Below are 20,907 nucleotides of genomic sequence, written 5' to 3'. Positions count from 1 at the left end.
TCTATAGTATCAAAAATATAACTAAACGAAAAAAACCTAAATTATACGAATATTGCATAAATAATGAATATAGTTATAAACAAAAGAAACTAACAAAATGTGACTATTTCAAAAATTGATTGAATTCGCTTGAATTTTGTAACTCGGGGGTTTTTGGGGTCGCTGATTTCGAATCTAAAATCGGTTTTTCAAAATTCAAAATGGCGGATCCAATATGGCGGACGACTATTTCAAAAATTGATTGAAAACGCTTGAATTTTGTAACTCGGAGGTTATTGGGGTCGCTGGTTTCGAATCTGATTTCCGTTTTTCAAAATTCAAAATGGCGGATCCAATATGGCGGACGACTATTTCAAAATTTGATTAAATTCGCTTGAATTTTGTAACTCGGGGATTATTGGGGTCACTGGTTTCGATTCTGATATCCGTTTTTTAAAATTCAAAATGGCAGAAGAGTATTTGAAAAATTGAGTGAGTCGCTTGAATATTGATACTAGTTTGTTTTTGGGTGTCTGATTGGAAATAAAAAAAAATTTTATAAAGAACAAAGGTATCTTATTCTTAGCGTTGCCCAGAATGAACTAACGGCGAGGACTTAACGTCGTTCTTATTATCTTTTCTAGCGTGCTGCAAAGTGCACAGCGTCTAAATGTGCCTAGGTGCACAGGCATGTGAGATGACTCTGACCGCCTTTTTGTGAGAGACACTTTTGGCTTGTGCTGACTTACAGCATTATTTTTCCGTTTTCGACCTCTTGGTTTTGCCAGTTTGTGATCAACTAACTCTGACACGAGATTGAAGTCACAATTTGTTCAAAGTCAGAGGTAATTGCACTCATTGCACTCTCTAGAAAGCTGAGAAAAACAGTCTTTCAAATTAAATAACAAGCTAAGTACGTGACGAGTAAAGTATAAATTTTAGTTCAGATATTGTAAATGATACATTGCACTTTCCGGCATACTCTAAAAAACACTGTTTCATATATTGCATTTTTCATTTCATTGAACAAGGTAAGTTTATAATATATGCGGTAAATATAGACATTTATATTTTGTTCTTTCTGCGAAGTTATTGTACAAGGTAGGTAAATAAATTATGGATATTGAAGTAGAATTAGTAGATATTCCCAGTGACAATGACTCGATTGATAGTTTATGCGATTCAGAAACCGAAAATGATGCGTGCCTTTTTCAAAAAAAGAAAGGTGTAACAGATTGTCCTCTGATTTCAAGTATTATCACTGAAGAAGTACTCGACGAAGAAATGGAGGAAGAAGGAGAAGATGTTGTAGAAGATGGAATTTGGACAAAACGTAGTGTACCAAGAACAGATGTTCCATTCACTAAAAGTTATGGTCCAAATATTGCGGTAAATGCAAAAACACCATCGGACATATTTAGTTGCTTATTTCCCCACAGCCTTGTTGAAAAAATAGTTAAGCAAACAAATTTATATGCTCAACAAAAGAATAGTAAATAGGAACCAGTAAATAAAAGTGAAATACTCATATTTTTGGGAATCAACATTCTGATGGGTGTCAAAAAATTACCGTCATATCGGGATTACTGGTCATCTAATCCTCAATTGCATGATGAATACATAGCTTCTTTGATGACAGTGAATCGGTTCGGTTTCCTTCTTAGTCACTTACACGTAAGTGATAACAGTAAAGAACCAAAAAAAGGAGATCCGAAGTATGATAAATTATATAAGTTGAGACCTGTAATTGAGGCACTTAGCGAGACGTTCAAAACCTGTTGGAAACCGGGAAAATATCAATCAATTGATGAGTCCATGATAAAATTCAAAGGACGAAATATTATGAAACAATACATGCCTGCCAAACCAATAAAACATGGTTATAAGTCTGGGACAAGAGCAGATGAATCTGGCTTCGTATGCGAATTCCAAATATATACTGGAAAAACAGAGTCAACAGAGAAACAATTAGGTGCTCGAGTAATAAAGGATCTAACGCGCGAACTTGTTAGTGGAAACCACCATGTCTATTTTGACAATTTTTTTACGGGGGTAGATCTTTTAGTTAGTTTAAAAAAAGATAATATTTTCGCATGTGGTACCGTTAGATCAAATCGATCAAAATTGCCGAAAAGCCAGAAGCCGGATAAAAGTTTTAAAATAGGAGATTATGAATCTAGAACATCAACCACAGGCCTGCAGTGGATCAAATGGATGGATAAAAAGCCGGTATACTTTTTATCCAATTATCATGATCCTTCTGAAACCACTGTAGTCAATCGTCGGCAAAAGAATGGATCGTTGCTACCCATCAATTGTCCAGTTGTATGTGCTGATTACAACAAGCACATGGGATATGTTGATCATGCTGACAGATTGGTAGCAACATATAAAATTGATCGAAAGTCCAAAAGATGGTGGTTGAGAATTTGAGATTATTTTGGCACTTTGTAGACCTGGCGGTAGTGAATTCTTTCGTCATATACAAAGAACAGAATATTCAACCACCTCTGACATTGAAAGAATTTCGACTTCAACTGGTATCAGAATTAGTTGATCAAAAACTGCGAAAACCAAAAGGTCGAAAACGGAAAAATAAAGCCGTAAGTCAGCACAAGCCAAAAGTGTCTCTCACAAAAAGGCGGTCAGAGTCATCTCACATGCCTGTGCACCTAGACACATTTAGACGCTGTGCACTTTGCAGCACGCGAGAAAAGGTAAAAAGAACGGCTTGGTGTTGCACACAATGCAATGTTCCTCTCTGTTTGTCTTCAGAAAAAAACTGCTTTTCAGATTATCATAAATAGTCCCACAAAAGCAGCAAACGAAAATTTAGTATAATTTAAAAAAAACCACAAAACAACAAAAAAAAACAAAATAAAAAAAACAAACAAAAAAACAACAAAAAAACAAAAAAAAACAAATAATTTAAAAATGAAAAAAAAGTGGAACTAGAAACTCGTCACGTCCTCGCCGTTAGTTCTGGGTAACGCTAAGAACGAGATATTTTTGTTCTTTATAAAAAAAATTTTGTATCCCCAATCAGACACCCAAAAATAAACAAGTATTAATATTCAAGCGACTCACGCAATTTTTCAAATACTTTTCTGCCATTTTGAATGAATTTTGAAAAACGGATATCAGATTCGAAATCAGCGACCCCAAAAACCCCCGAGTTACAAAATTAAAGCGAATTCAATCATTTTTTGAAATAGTCGTCCGCCATATTGGATCCGCCATTTTGAATTTTGAAAAACGGATATCAGATTCGACACCAGCGACACCAAAAACTCCCGTGTTACACAATTCAAGTGAATTCAATCATTTTTTGAAGTAGTCGTCCGCCATATTGGATCCGCCATTTTGAATTTCGGAAAACGGATATCAGATTCGAAATCAGCGACCCTAAAAACCCCCGAGTTACACAATTCAAGTGAATTCAATCATTTTTTGAAATAGTCGTCCGCCATATTGGATCCGCCATTTTGAATTTTAAAAAACCGATTGCATATTCGTAGTCAGCGACCCCAAAATCCCTTGAATTACATGTTTTGGTATTTTTCCCCTGCGATAAAAAATGTGTGCTTCTAAGGGTTATAGGAAACATAACCGAGAGCGTAAATAATACTATTATTAATATTTAAGAGGTAAAATAATATTATTTTTGTTAATTTAATTATTATAATGAAAAAATTTGTATAATTTCTAACCTCCGGAAAAAATATTACAGGGCATAATTCCTTCTAGACGGCGCAGGCGCTACGCGCGCGGACTGGCCGGTTGAGGAACAGGGATCCTTCGTCGGGCAAAACACAGTTGAGAAGGTTGAAAATTGAGTCGTCTATGCGACTAATTTTCTTTTTCACGAACTCGGGAATTTTGTAAAGAAGAGAGTCTTCTTTAGTTTTGTGGGACCACTGAATTGAGACGGCGCAAGTACTACACGTACGGACTGGCCGGTTAAAAAAACAAGATTTTCAAATTGTTCAATATTTAATTAACTGAAACCTCACTCAACACAGCTCGCACTGGACTCTGTTGGTTAGAAGATTCTATTTTATTTTTACGTCCGCCTTTCGTATTATACTAGTTTTTTCGCTGAGTTCTATACGGGGGTCCGACGCGCAGACGGGCTTAGTCTCGGCATTTCCTACTTTCTTGCGATCAACAGATCTGCCAGGCCGTAGCCAGGACAGGTGTTGATCGCTTGAAGAGGAAAATTGTACAGCAGCGATGGAAATTTTGCGACAAGCCTCTACTCCTTGTCTTAATGTCCAAGTGGAATAATTTTGTCGACTAAGGGTTTTTAGAATTAGAAGTAGAAAAAAACCTTCAGGCCCATTGGACGTTGCATTTTGCTGACAATTTTGATTCTCACGACAGTCTCATGAGAACGGAAATGGTCTGAAATTTGATATTTTACTGAAATAGTTTTATAACTTAAGATATAAATTATAATTATATTGTAAAAGAAAGAATTATTTATTTATAATTATAATTGATTTGTAGTTATAAGAGTCTAATATAAATCGTATAAATAACGACTATATTGGTTCTACATTAATATGTTACTGGTATATGTATTTTGTATACATAATTAAACATATACTATACACATATTACATGCAACATAATGTCCACCGGTATTTTGTTGTGAACAAAAGTTACAACAAAATGTTTAGCTATGATCAAATTCGTTTCTGTAAATTTGGAATTGTGCTTGAATCAAAATAAAAGATCATCATAAAGCGTTGAGTCAGCCTCCAAATGCATGTGCATTTGTTATGATATTCTAGTTTCTAAGTTTGTAGGCCCAAAGGGGAAAAAGGAAGGAGAGACAAGGAAAGACAATAGGAGAGACAAGGCAATGAGACTCTTTTCATTTTCAGCATGTGTAGCATGCTTGTATGTGTGCCCGTAACGCGAAGAACTCAAGGGTGTGGTCGTGTTAGATCTTGTAGCCAGCGAAGTCAGTGGATGTGCACGTATACACCTAGGTCGTCTCAATGCACATGTGTGAAATGCATTACCTTTAATTATTTTTAAATAGAGGTTTCTTTTATTATATAAAATTTTAAGTATTAATAATGTTTATAAATTCATGCATATAATTTATAAACAATATTATAAAATATATAGGAATTTATGTTTTATAAATTCTGTCCTATCTTTTGTAGCTTTATTAAGGACATGTTATTCAGTTGTCATATACTACGGGTCTGATTTTTTTTTCGAAAATGATATAAAAAATGTTTAAAAATAATAAAAAAAAAATTAATAATCTTTAAACTTATAAAAAAATGAATAAAAACAATAAAAAACAACGTTTTTTGAACAAAATCTTCTTTTTTATAAATCCACGGAGTTACCGACAGCGTGTCCATTAGTCGCTGCACTGATTCGAGCGCCGCCAATTGGGTCCGTGCGGCTGCTTCTGGAAGTTAGTTTTCAGCTGAAATTTGACCGACGCGACGGATCGTAGAAAGCCACGAAGATTTGTTGAATCTCAAAATAACTTTACAGAAAAATTTTGTAGATGATGATTTCAAGCGTTGTTTAAACAATTTATTGTTGTTATTTATCAACTTGTGACACAAGTCTCTTAGAAAATTGCAGTTTTTTTCTAATTTTGCAATTATCAAGGCAAATTAGTAAAAAATAGAGATAATTAATAAATTAAAAAAATTTGCTGTTGTTTAAACAATTTATTGTTGTTATTTATCAACTTGTGACACAAGTCTCTTAGAAAATTGCAGTTTTTTTCTAATTTTGCAATTATCAAGGCAAATTAGTAAAAAATAGAGATAATTAATAAATTAAAAAAATTTGCAGTTGTTTAAACAATTTATTGTTGTTATTTATCAACTTGTGACACAAGTCTCTTAGAAAATTGAAGTTTTTTTCTAATTTTGCAATTATCAAGGAAAATTAGTAAAAAATGGAGATAATTAATAAATTAAAAAATTTTGCAGTTGTTTAAACAATTTATTCTTGTTATTTATCAACTTGTGACACAAGTCTCTTAGAAAATTGAAGTTTTTTTCTAATTTTGCAATTATCAAGGAAAATTAGTAAAAAATGGAGATAATTAATAAATTAAAAAATTTTGCAGTTGTTTAAACAATTTATTGTTGTTATTTATCAACTTGTGACACAAGTCTCTTAGAAAATTGAAGTTTTTTTCTAATTTTGCAATTATCAAGGCAAATTAGTAAAAAATAGAGATAATTAATAAATTGAAAAAATTTGCAGTTGTTTAAACAATATATTGTTGTTATTTATCAACTTGTGACACAAGTCTCTTAGAAAATTGCAGTTTTTTTCTAATTTTGCAATTATCAAGGCAAATTAGTAAAATATAGAGATAATTAATAAATTTAAAAATTTTGCAGTTGTTTAAGGGGACTTTCTGGTTTAGAATTTCAAAAAAATCGATTTTTTTTTTTTGCTTAAAAATGTTCCTTGGTATCATAGAATTACTGTCCCAAAACGATTTTTAAAAAATATGTACAAAAACAAAAGTTATAACAATATTTATGACGGTATGTATTTCAACAACAATCTACAGTTATCTTATTTACATATTTGGCGTTCCTCTTTTATTGATATTAGCTTGAAACATGTTACTCGAGGGTTTTTGGGGTCGCTGATTACGAATTTGATGTCAGTTTTTGAAAATACAAAATGGCGGATCCAATATGGCGGACGAAAAAATAAAAATTCAACCGGATTTGCTTAAAACTTGCTACTCGGGGGTTTTTGGGGTCGCTGATTACGAATTTGATGTCAGTTTTTGAAAATACAAAATGGCGGATCTAATATGGCGGACAAAGATTAAGAAATTAATTAAATTTAGTTGAAAATGGTTACTTGTGGCCTTTTGAGATTGCTAGTTATGAATATAGGCACAAAACATTAACGTTCTAGGAACGTTTTAAATACATATACACTGAAAAAAAATGCTATAGAATCTAAAGATATGCTATTGCGGGCTGCCAAAAACAGATATTGTTGAATGAATAGCATATGTTCAAAATCTTAAAGCATTGCGTTTGAATCAAATACTTCATTATCAATTTTGAAAGTAATACTGTCGAATTGTTAATATATGCTATTAATTTAACATTATCTTCTTTTGGTAGCTCGCAATAGCATATGCTTTAGATTCAATAGCATTTTTTCAGTGTATATATCCTAAATTCTAATTGGATTTTGATTTAATCGAGTAAAAGTAAAAGAGGGCCGAATTCAGAAGAAAAAGGCATTGGCGGACCGTTTACAACTGTTGACTGAGGTTGAGGATTTACAATATTCACCGGGAATGGCCGATTAATGGTAAGAAAGAAGATATAAAAACTTTATAGATTAAAATTTTAATAAACTTAATTAACTGACAAACATATTTTTCAAAATTTAAGATTAAATTCGTAATTATCGACCACAAAAACCTCTGAGAAACAAGTTTTAAGCAAATCCGGTTAATTTTTTATTTTTTAGTCCGCCATATTGAATCCGCCATTTTGAATTTCCAAAAACTGACATCAAATTCATAATCAGCGACCCCAAAAACCCCCGAGTAGCAAGTTTTAAGCAAATCCGGTTGAATTTTTATTTTTTCGTCCGCCATATTAGATCCGCCATTTTGTATTTTCAAAAACTGACATCAAATTCGTAATCAGCGACCCCAAAAACCCCCGAGTAACAAGTTTTAAGCAAATCCGGTTGAATTTTTATTTTTTCGTCCGCCATATTGGATCCGCCATTTTGGATTTTCCAAAACGGACATCAAATTCGTAATCAGCGACCCCAAAAACAGCGGGATACGAAGTTCTGTTGTAATAAAAAGTTGTTTGATATTCATGACTCAATGAATTATGTTATGAAAACTTTAAACGCGTTTTTCTCGAAAACTCATTTTTCAAACTGGTACAGAGCTTTTCTCGAAATCTACCGAACCGATTTTGAAATCCCAAAAATTTTTCGATTCTTTATTTAAAAAACTGGTGCCTAACCCTCTAAAAACTCATATTTCTACCGCCTGTGTTTTTATATGGAGGTAAATTGACCCAAAAACACGGCGTTTTTGCGAGTTTTTGAGAAAAATGTACATATAAAATAAAAAAAACCTTTAAAAAAAATCGTTTTTGAGGTTTAGGCACAAGAATAAATCCTTATGAAGAGATTCCCGTTTGGAACTTGAATTTATGTATTACAGGTTGCCCGGAATCTAACGTACCAAAAAAAAGGTATCTTTTGGAAGACGCCACCTACAGCTATGAAATTGAACTAAATACACTCAAACATATTTTTTAAATTTTCTCTACGCAATGTGCTACAATGTCCAAAAATAGTTTTTACAATTTCTTTAATACTGTTCTTACAATAAAAGTTTTAAAACCTTCCTTTTTTGTCAATTCTAAACCAGAAAGTCCCCTTAAACAATGTATTGTTGTTATTTATCATCTTGTGACACAAGTCTCTTAAAAAATTGCAGTTTTTTCTAATTTTAAAATTATCAACAAAAATTAGTAAAAATTGAGATAATTCATAAATTTAACAATTTTACAGTTGTTTAAACAATTTTTTGTTGTTAATAATGAACTTTTATGTTGTGCAAAGAAATTTTTGTTATTTATTATCTCTTTACATAATATATTCAGAAAATTGCCGTTTTTTCTAATTTTACAGTTTTCTGATCAAATTAGATAAAAATGGAGATATTTTACAAATTTAACATTGTGGCAATTGTTTAAACAAATATTTAAATATAAAATTTCCCACGCTGCTTTTATAGATAATGATTACAACCCTTGCTGTTGTACAATGTCAGAAACCTGTTATTCATATGACATTTTACTCTGAAAATAAAATTATTAAGACTATGTATAAAATTAAGTGACAAAAAAGACCACTTTTAATAGCCTTTTTTGCTGTACTTTTTATTTAAATTCTAATTAATAATAAAGTTTCCCACGCTGCTCTTAGTTTTCATGATTTAGTATAATATTGGATCCCTCGCTGCTGTACAACGTCACATATCTGGGTTTTATATGACGTTGTACTCTGGAAATAGTTATAAACAACAAAACCACCCTCATCCTCCCACTTTGTTGTTTATTTTAAAGAAGTTTTTTCTTATAAAATATCCCTCGCTGCTGGTAAATGTAATAATTAAATCCCTCGCTGTTGTACAATGTTATAATTGTTAATTTTTTATGACGTCATACTCTGAAAATAAAATTATTAAGACTATGTATAAAATTAAGTGACAAAAAAGACCACTTTTAATAGCCTTTTTTGCTGTACTTTTTACTTAAATTCTTATTAATAATAAAGTTTCCCACGCTGCTCTTAGTTTTCATGATTTAGTATAATATTGGATCCCTCGCTGCTGTACAACGTCACATATCTGGGTTTTATATGACGTTGTACTCTGGAAATAGTTATAAATAGCAAAACCACCCTCATCCTCTCACTTTGTTGTTTATTTTTAAAAAACTTTTTTCTTATAAAATATCCCACGCTGCTGTTAAATGTAATGATTAAATCCCTCGCTGATGTACAATGTCATAATTGTTAATTTTTTATGACGTCATACTCTGAAAATAAAATTATTAAGACTATGTATAAAATTAAGTGACAAAAAAGACTACTTTTAATAGCCTTTTTTGCTGTACTTTTTACTTAAATTCTTTTTTTTTAATTAATAATAAAGTTTCCCACGCTGCTCTTAGTTTTCATGATTTAGTATAATATTGGATCCCTCGCTGTTGTACAACGTCACATATCTGGGTTTTATATGACGTTGTACTCTGGAAATAGTTATAAACAACAAAACCACCCTCATCCTCCCACTTTGTTGTTTATTTTAAAGAAGTTTTTTCTTATAAAATATCCCTCGCTGCTGGTAAATGTAATAATTAAATCCCTCGCTGTTGTACAATGTTATAATTGTTAATTTTTTATGACGTCATACTCTGAAAATAAAATTATTAAGACTATGTATAAAATTAAGTGACAAAAAAGACCACTTTTAATAGCCTTTTTTGCTGTACTTTTTACTTAAATTCTTAATAATAATAAAGTTTCCCACGCTGCTCTTAGTTTTCATGATTTAGTATAATATTGGATCCCTCGCTGCTGTACAACGTCACATATCTGGGTTTTATATGACGTTGTACTCTGGAAATAGTTATAAACAACAAAACCACCCTCATCCTCCCACTTTGTTGTTTATTTTTAAAAAACTTTTTTCTTATAAAATATCCCACGCTGCTGTTAAATGTAATGATTAAATCCCTCGCTGATGTACAATGTCATAATTGTTAATTTTTTATGACGTCATACTCTGAAAATAAAATTATTAAGACTATGTATAAAATTAAGTGACAAAAAAGACCACTTTTAATAGCCTTTTTTGCTGTACTTTTTACTTAAATTCTAATTAGTAATAAAGTTTCCCACGCTGCTCTTAGTTTTCATGATTTAGTATAATATTGGATCCCTCGCTGCTGTACAACGTCACATATCTGGGTTTTATATGACGTTGTACTCTGGAAATAGTTATAAACAACAAAACCACCCTCATCCTCCCACTTTGTTGTTTATTTTTAAAAAACTTTTTTCTTATAAAATATCCCACGCTGCTGATAAATGTAATGATTAAATCCCTCGCTGCTGTACAATGTCATAATTGTTAATTTTTTATGACGTCATACTCTGAAAATAAAATTATTAAGACTATGTATAAAATTAAGTGACAAAAAAGACCACTTTTAATAGCCTTTTTTGCTGTACTTTTTACTTAAATTCTAATTAGTAATAAAGTTTCCCACGCTGCTCTTAGTTTTCATGATTTAGTATAATATTGGATCCCTCGCTGCTGTACAACGTCACATATCTAGGTTTTATATGACGTTGTACTCTGGAAATAGTTATAAACAACAAAACCACCCTCATCCTCCCACTTTGTTGTTTATTTTAAAGAAGTTTTTTCTTATAAAATATCCCTCGCTGCTGGTAAATGTAATAATTAAATCCCTTGCTGTTGTACAATGTTATAATTGTTAATTTTTTATGACGTCATACTCTGAAAATAAAATTATTAAGACTATGTATAAAATTAAGTGACAAAAAAGACCACTTTTAATAGCCTTTTTTGCTGTACTTTTTACTTAAATTCTTATTAATAATAAAGTTTCCCACGCTGCTCTTAGTTTTCATGATTTAGTATAATATTGGTTCCGTCGCTGTTGTACAACGTCACATATCTGGGTTTTATATGACGTTGTACTCTGGAAATAGTTATAAACAACAAAACCACCCTCATCCTCCCACTTTGTTGTTTATTTTAAAGAAGTTTTTTCTTATAAAATATCCCTCGCTGCTGGTAAATGTAATAATTAAATCCCTCGCTGTTGTACAATGTTATAATTGTTAATTTTTTATGACGTCATACTCTGAAAATAAAATTATTAAGACTATGTATAAAATTAAGTGACAAAAAAGACCACTTTTAATAGCCTTTTTTGCTGTACTTTTTACTTAAATTCTTATTAATAATAAAGTTTCCCACGCTGCTCTTAGTTTTCATGATTTAGTATAATATTGGATCCCTCGCTGCTGTACAACGTCACATATCTGGGTTTCATATGACGTTGTACTCTGGAAATAGTTATAAACAACAAAACCACCCTCATCCTCCCACTTTGTTGTTTATTTTTAAAAAACTTTTTTCTTATAAAATATCCCACGCTGCTGTTAAATGTAATGATTAAATCCCTCGCTGCTGTACAATGTCATAATTGTTAATTTTTTATGACGTCATACTCTGAAAATAAAATTATTAAGACTATGTATAAAATTAAGTGACAAAAAAGACCACTTTTAATAGCCTTTTTTGCTGTACTTTTTACTTAAATTCTAATTAGTAATAAAGTTTCCCACGCTGCTCTTAGTTTTCATGATTTAGTATAATATTGGATCCCTCGCTGCTGTACAACGTCACATATCTGGGTTTTATATGACGTTGTACTCTGGAAATAGTTATAAACAACAAAACCACCCTCATCCTCCCACTTTGTTGTTTATTTTAAAGAAGTTTTTTCTTATAAAATATCCCTCGCTGCTGGTAAATGTAATAATTAAATCCCTCGCTGTTGTACAATGTTATAATTGTTAATTTTTTATGACGTCATACTCTGAAAATAAAATTATTAAGACTATGTATAAAATTAAGTGACAAAAAAGACCACTTTTAATAGCCTTTTTTGCTGTACTTTTTACTTAAATTCTTATTAATAATAAAGTTTCCCACGCTGCTCTTAGTTTTCATGATTTAGTATAATATTGGATCCCTCGCTGTTGTACAACGTCACATATCTGGGTTTTATATGACGTTGTACTCTGGAAATAGTTATAAACAACAAAACTACCCTCATCCTCCCACTTTGTTGTTTATTTTAAAGAAGTTTTTTCTTATAAAATATCCCTCGCTGCTGGTAAATGTAATAATTAAATCCCTCGCTGTTGTACAATGTTATAATTGTTAATTTTTTATGACGTCATACTCTGAAAATAAAATTATTAAGACTATGTATAAAATTAAGTGACAAAAAAGACCACTTTTAATAGCCTTTTTTGCTGTACTTTTTACTTAAATTCTTATTAATAATAAAGTTTCCCACGCTGCTCTTAGTTTTCATGATTTAGTATAATATTGGATCCCTCGCTGCTGTACAACGTCACATATCTGGGTTTTATATGACGTTGTACTCTGGAAATAGTTATAAACAACAAAACCACCCTCATCCTCCCACTTTGTTGTTTATTTTAAAGAAGTTTTTTCTTATAAAATATCCCTCGCTGCTGGTAAATGTAATAATTAAATCCCTCGCTGTTGTACAATGTTATAATTGTTAATTTTTTATGACGTCATACTCTGAAAATAAAATTATTAAGACTATGTATAAAATTAAGTGACAAAAAAGACCACTTTTAATAGCCTTTTTTGCTGTACTTTTTACTTAAATTCTTATTAATAATAAAGTTTCCCACGCTGCTCTTAGTTTTCATGATTTAGTATAATATTGGATCCCTCGCTGCTGTACAACGTCACATATCTGGGTTTTATATGACGTTGTACTCTGGAAATAGTTATAAACAACAAAACCACCCTCATCCTCCCACTTTGTTGTTTATTTTAAAGAAGTTTTTTCTTATAAAATATCCCTCGCTGCTGGTAAATGTAATAATTAAATCCCTCGCTGTTGTACAATGTTATAATTGTTAATTTTTTATGACGTCATACTCTGAAAATAAAATTATTAAGACTATGTATAAAATTAAGTGACAAAAAAGACCACTTTTAATAGCCTTTTTTGCTGTACTTTTTACTTAAATTCTTATTAATAATAAAGTTTCCCACGCTGCTCTTAGTTTTCATGATTTAGTATAATATTGGATCCCTCGCTGCTGTACAACGTCACATATCTGGGTTTTATATGACGTTGTACTCTGGAAATAGTTATAAACAACAAAACCACCCTCATCCTCCCACTTTGTTGTTTATTTTAAAGAAGTTTTTTCTTATAAAATATCCCTCGCTGCTGGTAAATGTAATAATTAAATCCCTCGCTGTTGTACAATGTTATAATTGTTAATTTTTTATGACGTCATACTCTGAAAATAAAATTATTAAAACTATGTATAAAATTAAGTGACAAAAAAGACCACTTTTAATAGCCTTTTTTGCTGTACTTTTTACTTAAATTCTTATTAATAATAAAGTTTCCCACGCTGCTCTTAGTTTTCATGATTTAGTATAATATTGGATCCCTCGCTGCTGTACAACGTCACATATCTGGGTTTTATATGACGTTGTACTCTGGAAATAGTTATAAACAACAAAACCACCCTCATCCTCCCACTTTGTTGTTTATTTTAAAGAAGTTTTTTCTTATAAAATATCCCTCGCTGCTGGTAAATGTAATAATTAAATCCCTCGCTGTTGTACAATGTTATAATTGTTAATTTTTTATGACGTCATACTCTGAAAATAAAATTATTAAGACTATGTATAAAATTAAGTGACAAAAAAGACCACTTTTAATAGCCTTTTTTGCTGTACTTTTTACTTAAATTCTTATTAATAATAAAGTTTCCCACGCTGCTCTTAGTTTTCATGATTTAGTATAATATTGGATCCCTCGCTACAACGTCACATATCTGGGTTTTATATGACGTTGTACTCTGGAAATAGTTATAAACAACAAAACCACCCTCATCCTCCCACTTTGTTGTTTATTTTAAAGAAGTTTTTTCTTATAAAATATCCCTCGCTGCTGGTAAATGTAATAATTAAATCCCTCGCTGTTGTACAATGTTATAATTGTTAATTTTTTATGACGTCATACTCTGAAAATAAAATTATTAAGACTATGTATAAAATTAAGTGACAAAAAAGACCACTTTTAATAGCCTTTTTTGCTGTACTTTTTACTTAAATTCTTATTAATAATAAAGTTTCCCACGCTGCTCTTAGTTTTCATGATTTAGTATAATATTGGATCCCTCGCTGCTGTACAACGTCACATATCTGGGTTTTATATGACGTTGTACTCTGGAAATAGTTATAAACAACAAAACCACCCTCATCCTCCCACTTTGTTGTTTATTTTTAAAAAACTTTTTTCTTATAAAATATCCCACGCTGCTGTTAAATGTAATGATTAAATCCCTCGCTGCTGTACAATGTCATAATTGTAAATTTTTTATGACGTCATACTCTGAAAATAAAATTATTAAGACTATGTATAAAATTAAGTGACAAAAAAGACCACTTTTAATAGCCTTTTTTGCTGTACTTTTTACTTAAATTCTAATTAATAATAAAGTTTCCCACGCTGCTCTTAGTTTTCATGATTTAGTATAATATTGGATCCCTCGCTGCTGTACAACGTCACATATCTGGGTTTTATATGACGTTGTACTCTGGAAATAGTTATAAACAACAAAACCACCCTCATCCTCCCACTTTGTTGTTTATTTTTAAAAAACTTTTTTCTTATAAAATATCCCACGCTGCTGTTAAATGAAATGATTAAATCCCTCGCTGCTGTACAATGTCATAATTGTTAATTTTTTATGACGTCATACTCTGAAAATAAAATTATTAAGACTATGTATAAAATTAAGTGACAAAAAAGACCACTTTTAATAGCCTTTTTTGCTGTACTTTTTACTTAAATTCTAATTAATAATAAAGTTTCCCACGCTGCTCTTAATTTTCATGATTTAGTATAATATTGGATCCCTCGCTGCTGTACAACGTCACATATCTGGGTTTTATATGACGTTGTAGGGTAACTGCACCAATTGCCGAGGGTGCTCCAATTGTCGAGGATAATAATTTTCTTTTTTAGATAAATAGTATAATATATAATATTTAAGAACAAAAAAAATTTCTAAATAATCTTTGTATTTTCAACTGTATATTTATATAAACAAATTTCGTAGCGATTCTACTAAAATAATTATTTAATTAATATTATAATTCACTGCTGTGAAATTTACACGAATCTCCATTTTCTTAATACTTCAAGTTGATTAAAACAGATTTTTAGAAATGCAAATTAAACGTATTTATAATGACTTTTTGTGTACAAAATTATTATTATAATTTTGTACACGAACTAAATTAATTTTGTATGCATGTTTTTTTGTTAAAAAAAAATATTTAATATTTTTTAAAAGCAAATCATCGGTATTTGGTTCCTTTTTTTTGACAGTTCCATTTTTCGAGGTAATGACTCGAAAATTGGTGTAGTCACTTTTTTCGCTGATGCACCATTTATCGATGGTTAAGTGTTTATTTACTAAACGTCAAACATAAATGCCAAACATTTATAGGTACAGAGAAAAAGAAAAAAAATGCTCCAAAAATTTACAACCAACAGAAAATAATCAACCAAAAAAACGAGGAAGACCGAGAAAAAATTAATAAAAAAATGCATTATTTAAAACTAAAAAATTTTGTACTATAGTTTAATTATAATTAACCATTATATTTACAGTTCGTAATAAAAGTTTATTTTATTCGTTTACAAATTTAATGTGACTTAAATTAATTTATTTTTTCAATTAATGTCTGATTAACAAAATTGATTAAATTTAATTAACTTATATTTATAAAAGTTTAAAAAACAGTTAAATAATTTTCTGTCCTGTATCATCTACTATAAAAATGTTTTATATCGATATTATAAATTATTCAATTATAGTTAAATAAATATTTTTGTTTTCTGGTAATGTTCTATAATATTTTTATCGAAAAAATAAATATCTACTCGATTTTCTAATATCTGTACAGGTTAATTGTTAGGTTATATTGGGTTATATGTTTAAAAATGTCATACCCTCGACAATTGGAACAGACCCTCGAGAAATTAGCACAAGACCATCGACAAATGGTGCTTTTGCTCGATTGACTTTTAAATATATTTTTTGCTTAACAATTTAGTTTATATTAAAAAAATAAATATGAATATTAAACATTATTAGATCCTTCGTCCAAATATACAAAAATCAAATTTTAAAGTGCATTTACTTCCGAGAAAAAAAATGTCAAAGTCACATGTTGCCTAAAACCCTCGACAATTGGTACAGTTACCCTACTCTGGAAATAGTTATAAACAACAAAACCACCCTCATCCTCCCACTTTGTTGTTTATTTTAAAGAAGTTTTTTCTTATAAAATATCCCTCGCTGCTGGTAAATGTAATAATTAAATCCCTCGCTGTTGTACAATGTTATAATTGTTAATTTTTTATGACGTCATACTCTGAAAATAAAATTATTAAGACTATGCATAAAATTAAGTGACAAAAAAGACCACTTTTAATAGCCTTTTTTGCTGTACTTTTTACTTAAATTCTTATTAATAATAAAGTTTCCCACGCTGCTCTTAGTTTTCATGATTTAGTATAATATTGGATCCCTCGCTGCTGTACAACGTCACATATCTGGGTTTTATATGACGTTGTACTCTGGAAATAGTTATAAACAACAAAACCACCCTCATCCTCCCACTTTGTTGTTTATTTTTAAAAAACTTTTTTCTTATAAAATATCCCACGCTGCTGTTAAATGTAATGATTAAATCCCTCGCTGCTGTACAATGTCATAATTGTAAATTTTTTATGACGTCATACTCTGAAAATAAAATTATTAAGACTATGTATAAAATTAAGTGACAAAAAAGACCACTTTTAATAGCCTTTTTTGCTGTACTTTTTACTTAAATTCTAATTAATAATAAAGTTTCCCACGCTGCTCTTAGTTTTCATGATTTAGTATAATATTGGATCCCTCGCTGTTGTACAACGTCACATATCTAGGTTTTATATGACGTTTTCTGAAGAAAGTCTTTCAACTTACAATATTTCCCTCGCTGCTGTACAATTAAATTCTCTCAAGATAGTATGACAGCATACATTGAAAACTAAATTTGAAAATTTTCATTAATACATTTTTGCAGTGTTACTAAATTTTCTCACGCTGCTTATGAGGTTTTCTCAGTGTTTTGTTTCAGATAATTATTTAATCATCTAGTATTTCGATTACATTTTCATTTTTTACCGGAAATGGGGTTATTTCCTTATTCTTTATCATATCAAAAAAATGCTGTCGCATTTCAAGCGAATCTATAGAGTAATCTTGAGTACATAGATCCTCTTTTAAACATAAGGACATTGCAAATGCTCCTGCATAAACTCCACAACTTGTACCATCTATTTGGTGAGTAACTTGTAGTGGTATGACTTTGTCAGGAGTTAGATTTGGGTAGCGTCGATTGATGTATACTTGTTCTTGTTTGGTGAGTTTTTCATACGTTGGCATGTATAAACTGTCGTAAATGTATAAAACTCTATCGAAGAAATAATAGCAGCGCCAATGAACGGAAGAATTTCCACCAACTATTTGCACGTCAATATTGTTTAAACATGGTTTTATGAATTTTGAATTGGTAAGATAGTGCACACTTAAAAATTCAAATTCTGGGTAGTACATTTGTAATACTCTCAGAAATGAATCAATGCAGTCATCATCCAAATATACTTCAACGGTGAGTATTATTTTCTTTAAATCTTGAAGAGAATGCTCCATATTTATTAAAAGATGAAACACATCTTCTTCTGATGGTACTAAAATGTTATTCTTTTTAATGATGGTTGGGAAGGATTTGCTGCTGGACTCGTTTTTGAAGTACTTTCGATATTTGCTTTTTCCTTTTCAGCTTCAATACATTTCTGAAGAATAGCATTAAACTTTTTCTCTTTTTTCTCCTTTTGGATAGCTATATAAGGTTCTCTTGCATCTAGAACGAACTGAGGTTCGCGAGGGTTAAATCCTCTCAGGTGTCTACTATCGATGATTTCAGGAAGAAGGCAATGTAAATAAAACTCTGTTAATTTATTTACCTTTTCATCCCAAAATTTGTCATCGCGTAAAATTACCTTCATCTCCATATCACACAATGTCCAAATGACAAAAATGCAATATTTTCGCCTTGTACAGTGCAGTTGTCCCTGAATTTGATAGTAATATTCATGTAAAGTTTTTAGAAACTTCATATCCTTACGAAACCATTTTTTGATAGTATCAATCTTTTCTTTTGCTTCTTGAATTTTCATATTCTTGGCAGAGTATGGGCATTTTATTTCGACAATACCACCTGCAACTACTTCATACGAAAATTCGTTACATTTTCTGTTCATAATTGCATTCAAAGGAATATTTATATCACATAATTCCTCTGCAATTAATCCATCTGGAGAGCATCCTAAAAATTTTATCTCTGGATCTATGAAGAATCCACTATTTTCAATTTTAATACCTAATTTCTTTGCCAACTGCTGTATGGCATCTTCTTCGTGGTATTTTCCATATTCCATTGCATCCGTTACAACTTTGTTAAACAATATTGCCTTTACTAATTTTCCAGTCAACGTAGTTTTCTGCCTACTGCAAACACGACCAAAGTTTGAAGCTGTAAGCATTTTACGACGTATTCTCTTCCACTCACTTGATTCCGACTGGTTTTTTGTTCTTTCTGCAACTGCATCTCTCTCAATTTGATATTTTTCCAATTCATTCATTAGCGCATCTTTTTCTTTTGCAAATAATTCTTCTGATATATCAGGTTGATTTGAATTTTGTCCATAATCTTTATCCTTGTTTTTCCTGAAGAACCTTTTGGTTCTTCTCTTTTCTTGAGCATACTTTTTATTGTTTTCAATCTTCAATTTTCGCCGATTTTCCATTATTTCTGCAACTTGAGGTACTTCTTTGTCAATACCTTCAAACACAGTTGTTAAAACTTGTTTTGTTGAAAACTGCATTGCAGCGGCATGACAACGTACAGTGTAGCTTTCTTTTGCAGTGTAGTTAATTCTCTTGCCAGAAACAACTTTACAAAGATTGTTATTGGCAGATTCAACAACATTTGTTGTAACTTTGTACAACAAACTTCCTGTGTGACGTCCCAACAAGCGTAATCCTGATACAATTTCTGCATAAGCATGACTTTTACTTAATACAGGAATCAAATTCTCCTCTCCTAATAAATTTCTACCCTTACAAGGCCAATTCAGTCTTGCACAGTTTGCATGTTGACCAAAGCAATGGCTTACTACATTCTGTATATCCTCATACAACAAGTCAATTTTTTGATTGAATGTTAAAGTTTCATCCTCTCTGCGTCTATCAATTGCTGAAATGATTTCAATTCGTAACTTTAATTTCTTGCTTCCTAAGAGTCTTCGGGCCACTGAATTTCCGGGATTTTTATCTTCATCTTGAGCTTTTACTGATGTAACATGTTCGATAAGGTTACAAAAATTTCTAAATTTATGATTGGTGCACTCCAATTTTTTTACCACAACATTATGTTTTTCGTAAGGATCATGATTTGCAAGTAATACATCTGTACTACTGTCTCCATCACCAATTCTATATTTATAAATTAATCCATATTTGTCTTCACTTGTCGTGAAACCTTCGACAACCATTTCAGCTTCCATACTTGAAGAACTTTTACTTTCATCGTAGTTAGAAAAGCTTTTATGTTCTTTGGGTTCTCGTTCATCCTTCATTGCTCGTTGACACGTTGCACAAGGGACATTCCTTATAATGCAATCTATTATTTTGTTTGTTTCATAACCAATTATCAAAACACATCCTCCTAAGGCATCATATGCCGATGTGCGGTAACTTCTTTTGCACCATGCACAATCGACCACAACCGTTATGTATGGTACTCCATTAATTACATGTCCTTTTGCAATTGCCATTTCTGCTTCTTTCTGAGCTGCAGCTTTCATTACATTCTTATTAATATCTATCAAATGCATTCCTATTTCAAATCGATTTTTTATATATGTTACGGTCATTGTCAATTATTGGGCATTGTCGACAATGCCCGGGCACAATCGACAATGCCCACAGTCACTGGACATTGCCCGGGTATTTTTAACAAAATTTAGTAAAATGTGACAGTGACCGGGCATAGTCAGCAATGCCCGGGCAATGTTGTCATTGCCCACTTACTTTTGGGCAATGTTATTTACGATTAAAAAAAGACGATTTAATTAGAGAAATGCTTTATTTATTTATTTATTTTTGCAGGAAAGGCTGCTGTGACATTTTGATGTGCACTTTTTTTTATTTTTAAAACATTTACACTTATTTTGTGCACATCCTGTCTTGCAGGCGCATCTTTCATACCCCTGAGCACCAAAAACACTGTTTTTGGAAGCAGCTTCTCTCAGAGATATTTCTCTTGACAAAACATCTTCAACCATAATAAGGTTTGCGTCGCATTTATAAAATTCGCTTCGCACGTATTTCTTATTTAGAGTTCCGTTCTCG

At 31.1% G+C, this 20,907-nt stretch overlaps 2 protein-coding genes across 4 annotated transcripts in view; both read left to right on the top strand.

Moving 5' to 3' along the window:
- Window positions 1–20,907, top strand: part of LOC122505843 (5-hydroxytryptamine receptor 2A-like) — an 837,584-nt gene that overhangs the window by 23,733 nt on the left and 792,944 nt on the right. The window lies entirely within an intron of this gene.
- Window positions 1,531–2,412, top strand: LOC122505841 (piggyBac transposable element-derived protein 4-like). Its single transcript, XM_043617692.1, has one exon. The coding sequence runs from the start codon at window positions 1,531–1,533 to the stop codon at window positions 2,410–2,412; it is 882 nt and encodes a 293-aa protein (XP_043473627.1).

This window comes from Leptopilina heterotoma, unplaced genomic scaffold (assembly GCF_015476425.1).
Source record: "Leptopilina heterotoma isolate Lh14 unplaced genomic scaffold, ASM1547642v1 Lhet_377, whole genome shotgun sequence".
Taxonomy (NCBI): domain Eukaryota; kingdom Metazoa; phylum Arthropoda; class Insecta; order Hymenoptera; family Figitidae; genus Leptopilina; species Leptopilina heterotoma.
The sequence above is the reverse complement of the archived record's forward strand: the minus strand, read 5'-3'. Positions and strand labels throughout refer to the sequence as shown.

Excerpts from the sequence above, each read along its gene's own strand:
- LOC122505841 (XM_043617692.1), top strand. The coding sequence starts at position 1,531 with ATGGGTGTCAAAAAATTACCGTCATATCGGGATTACTGGTCATCTAAT.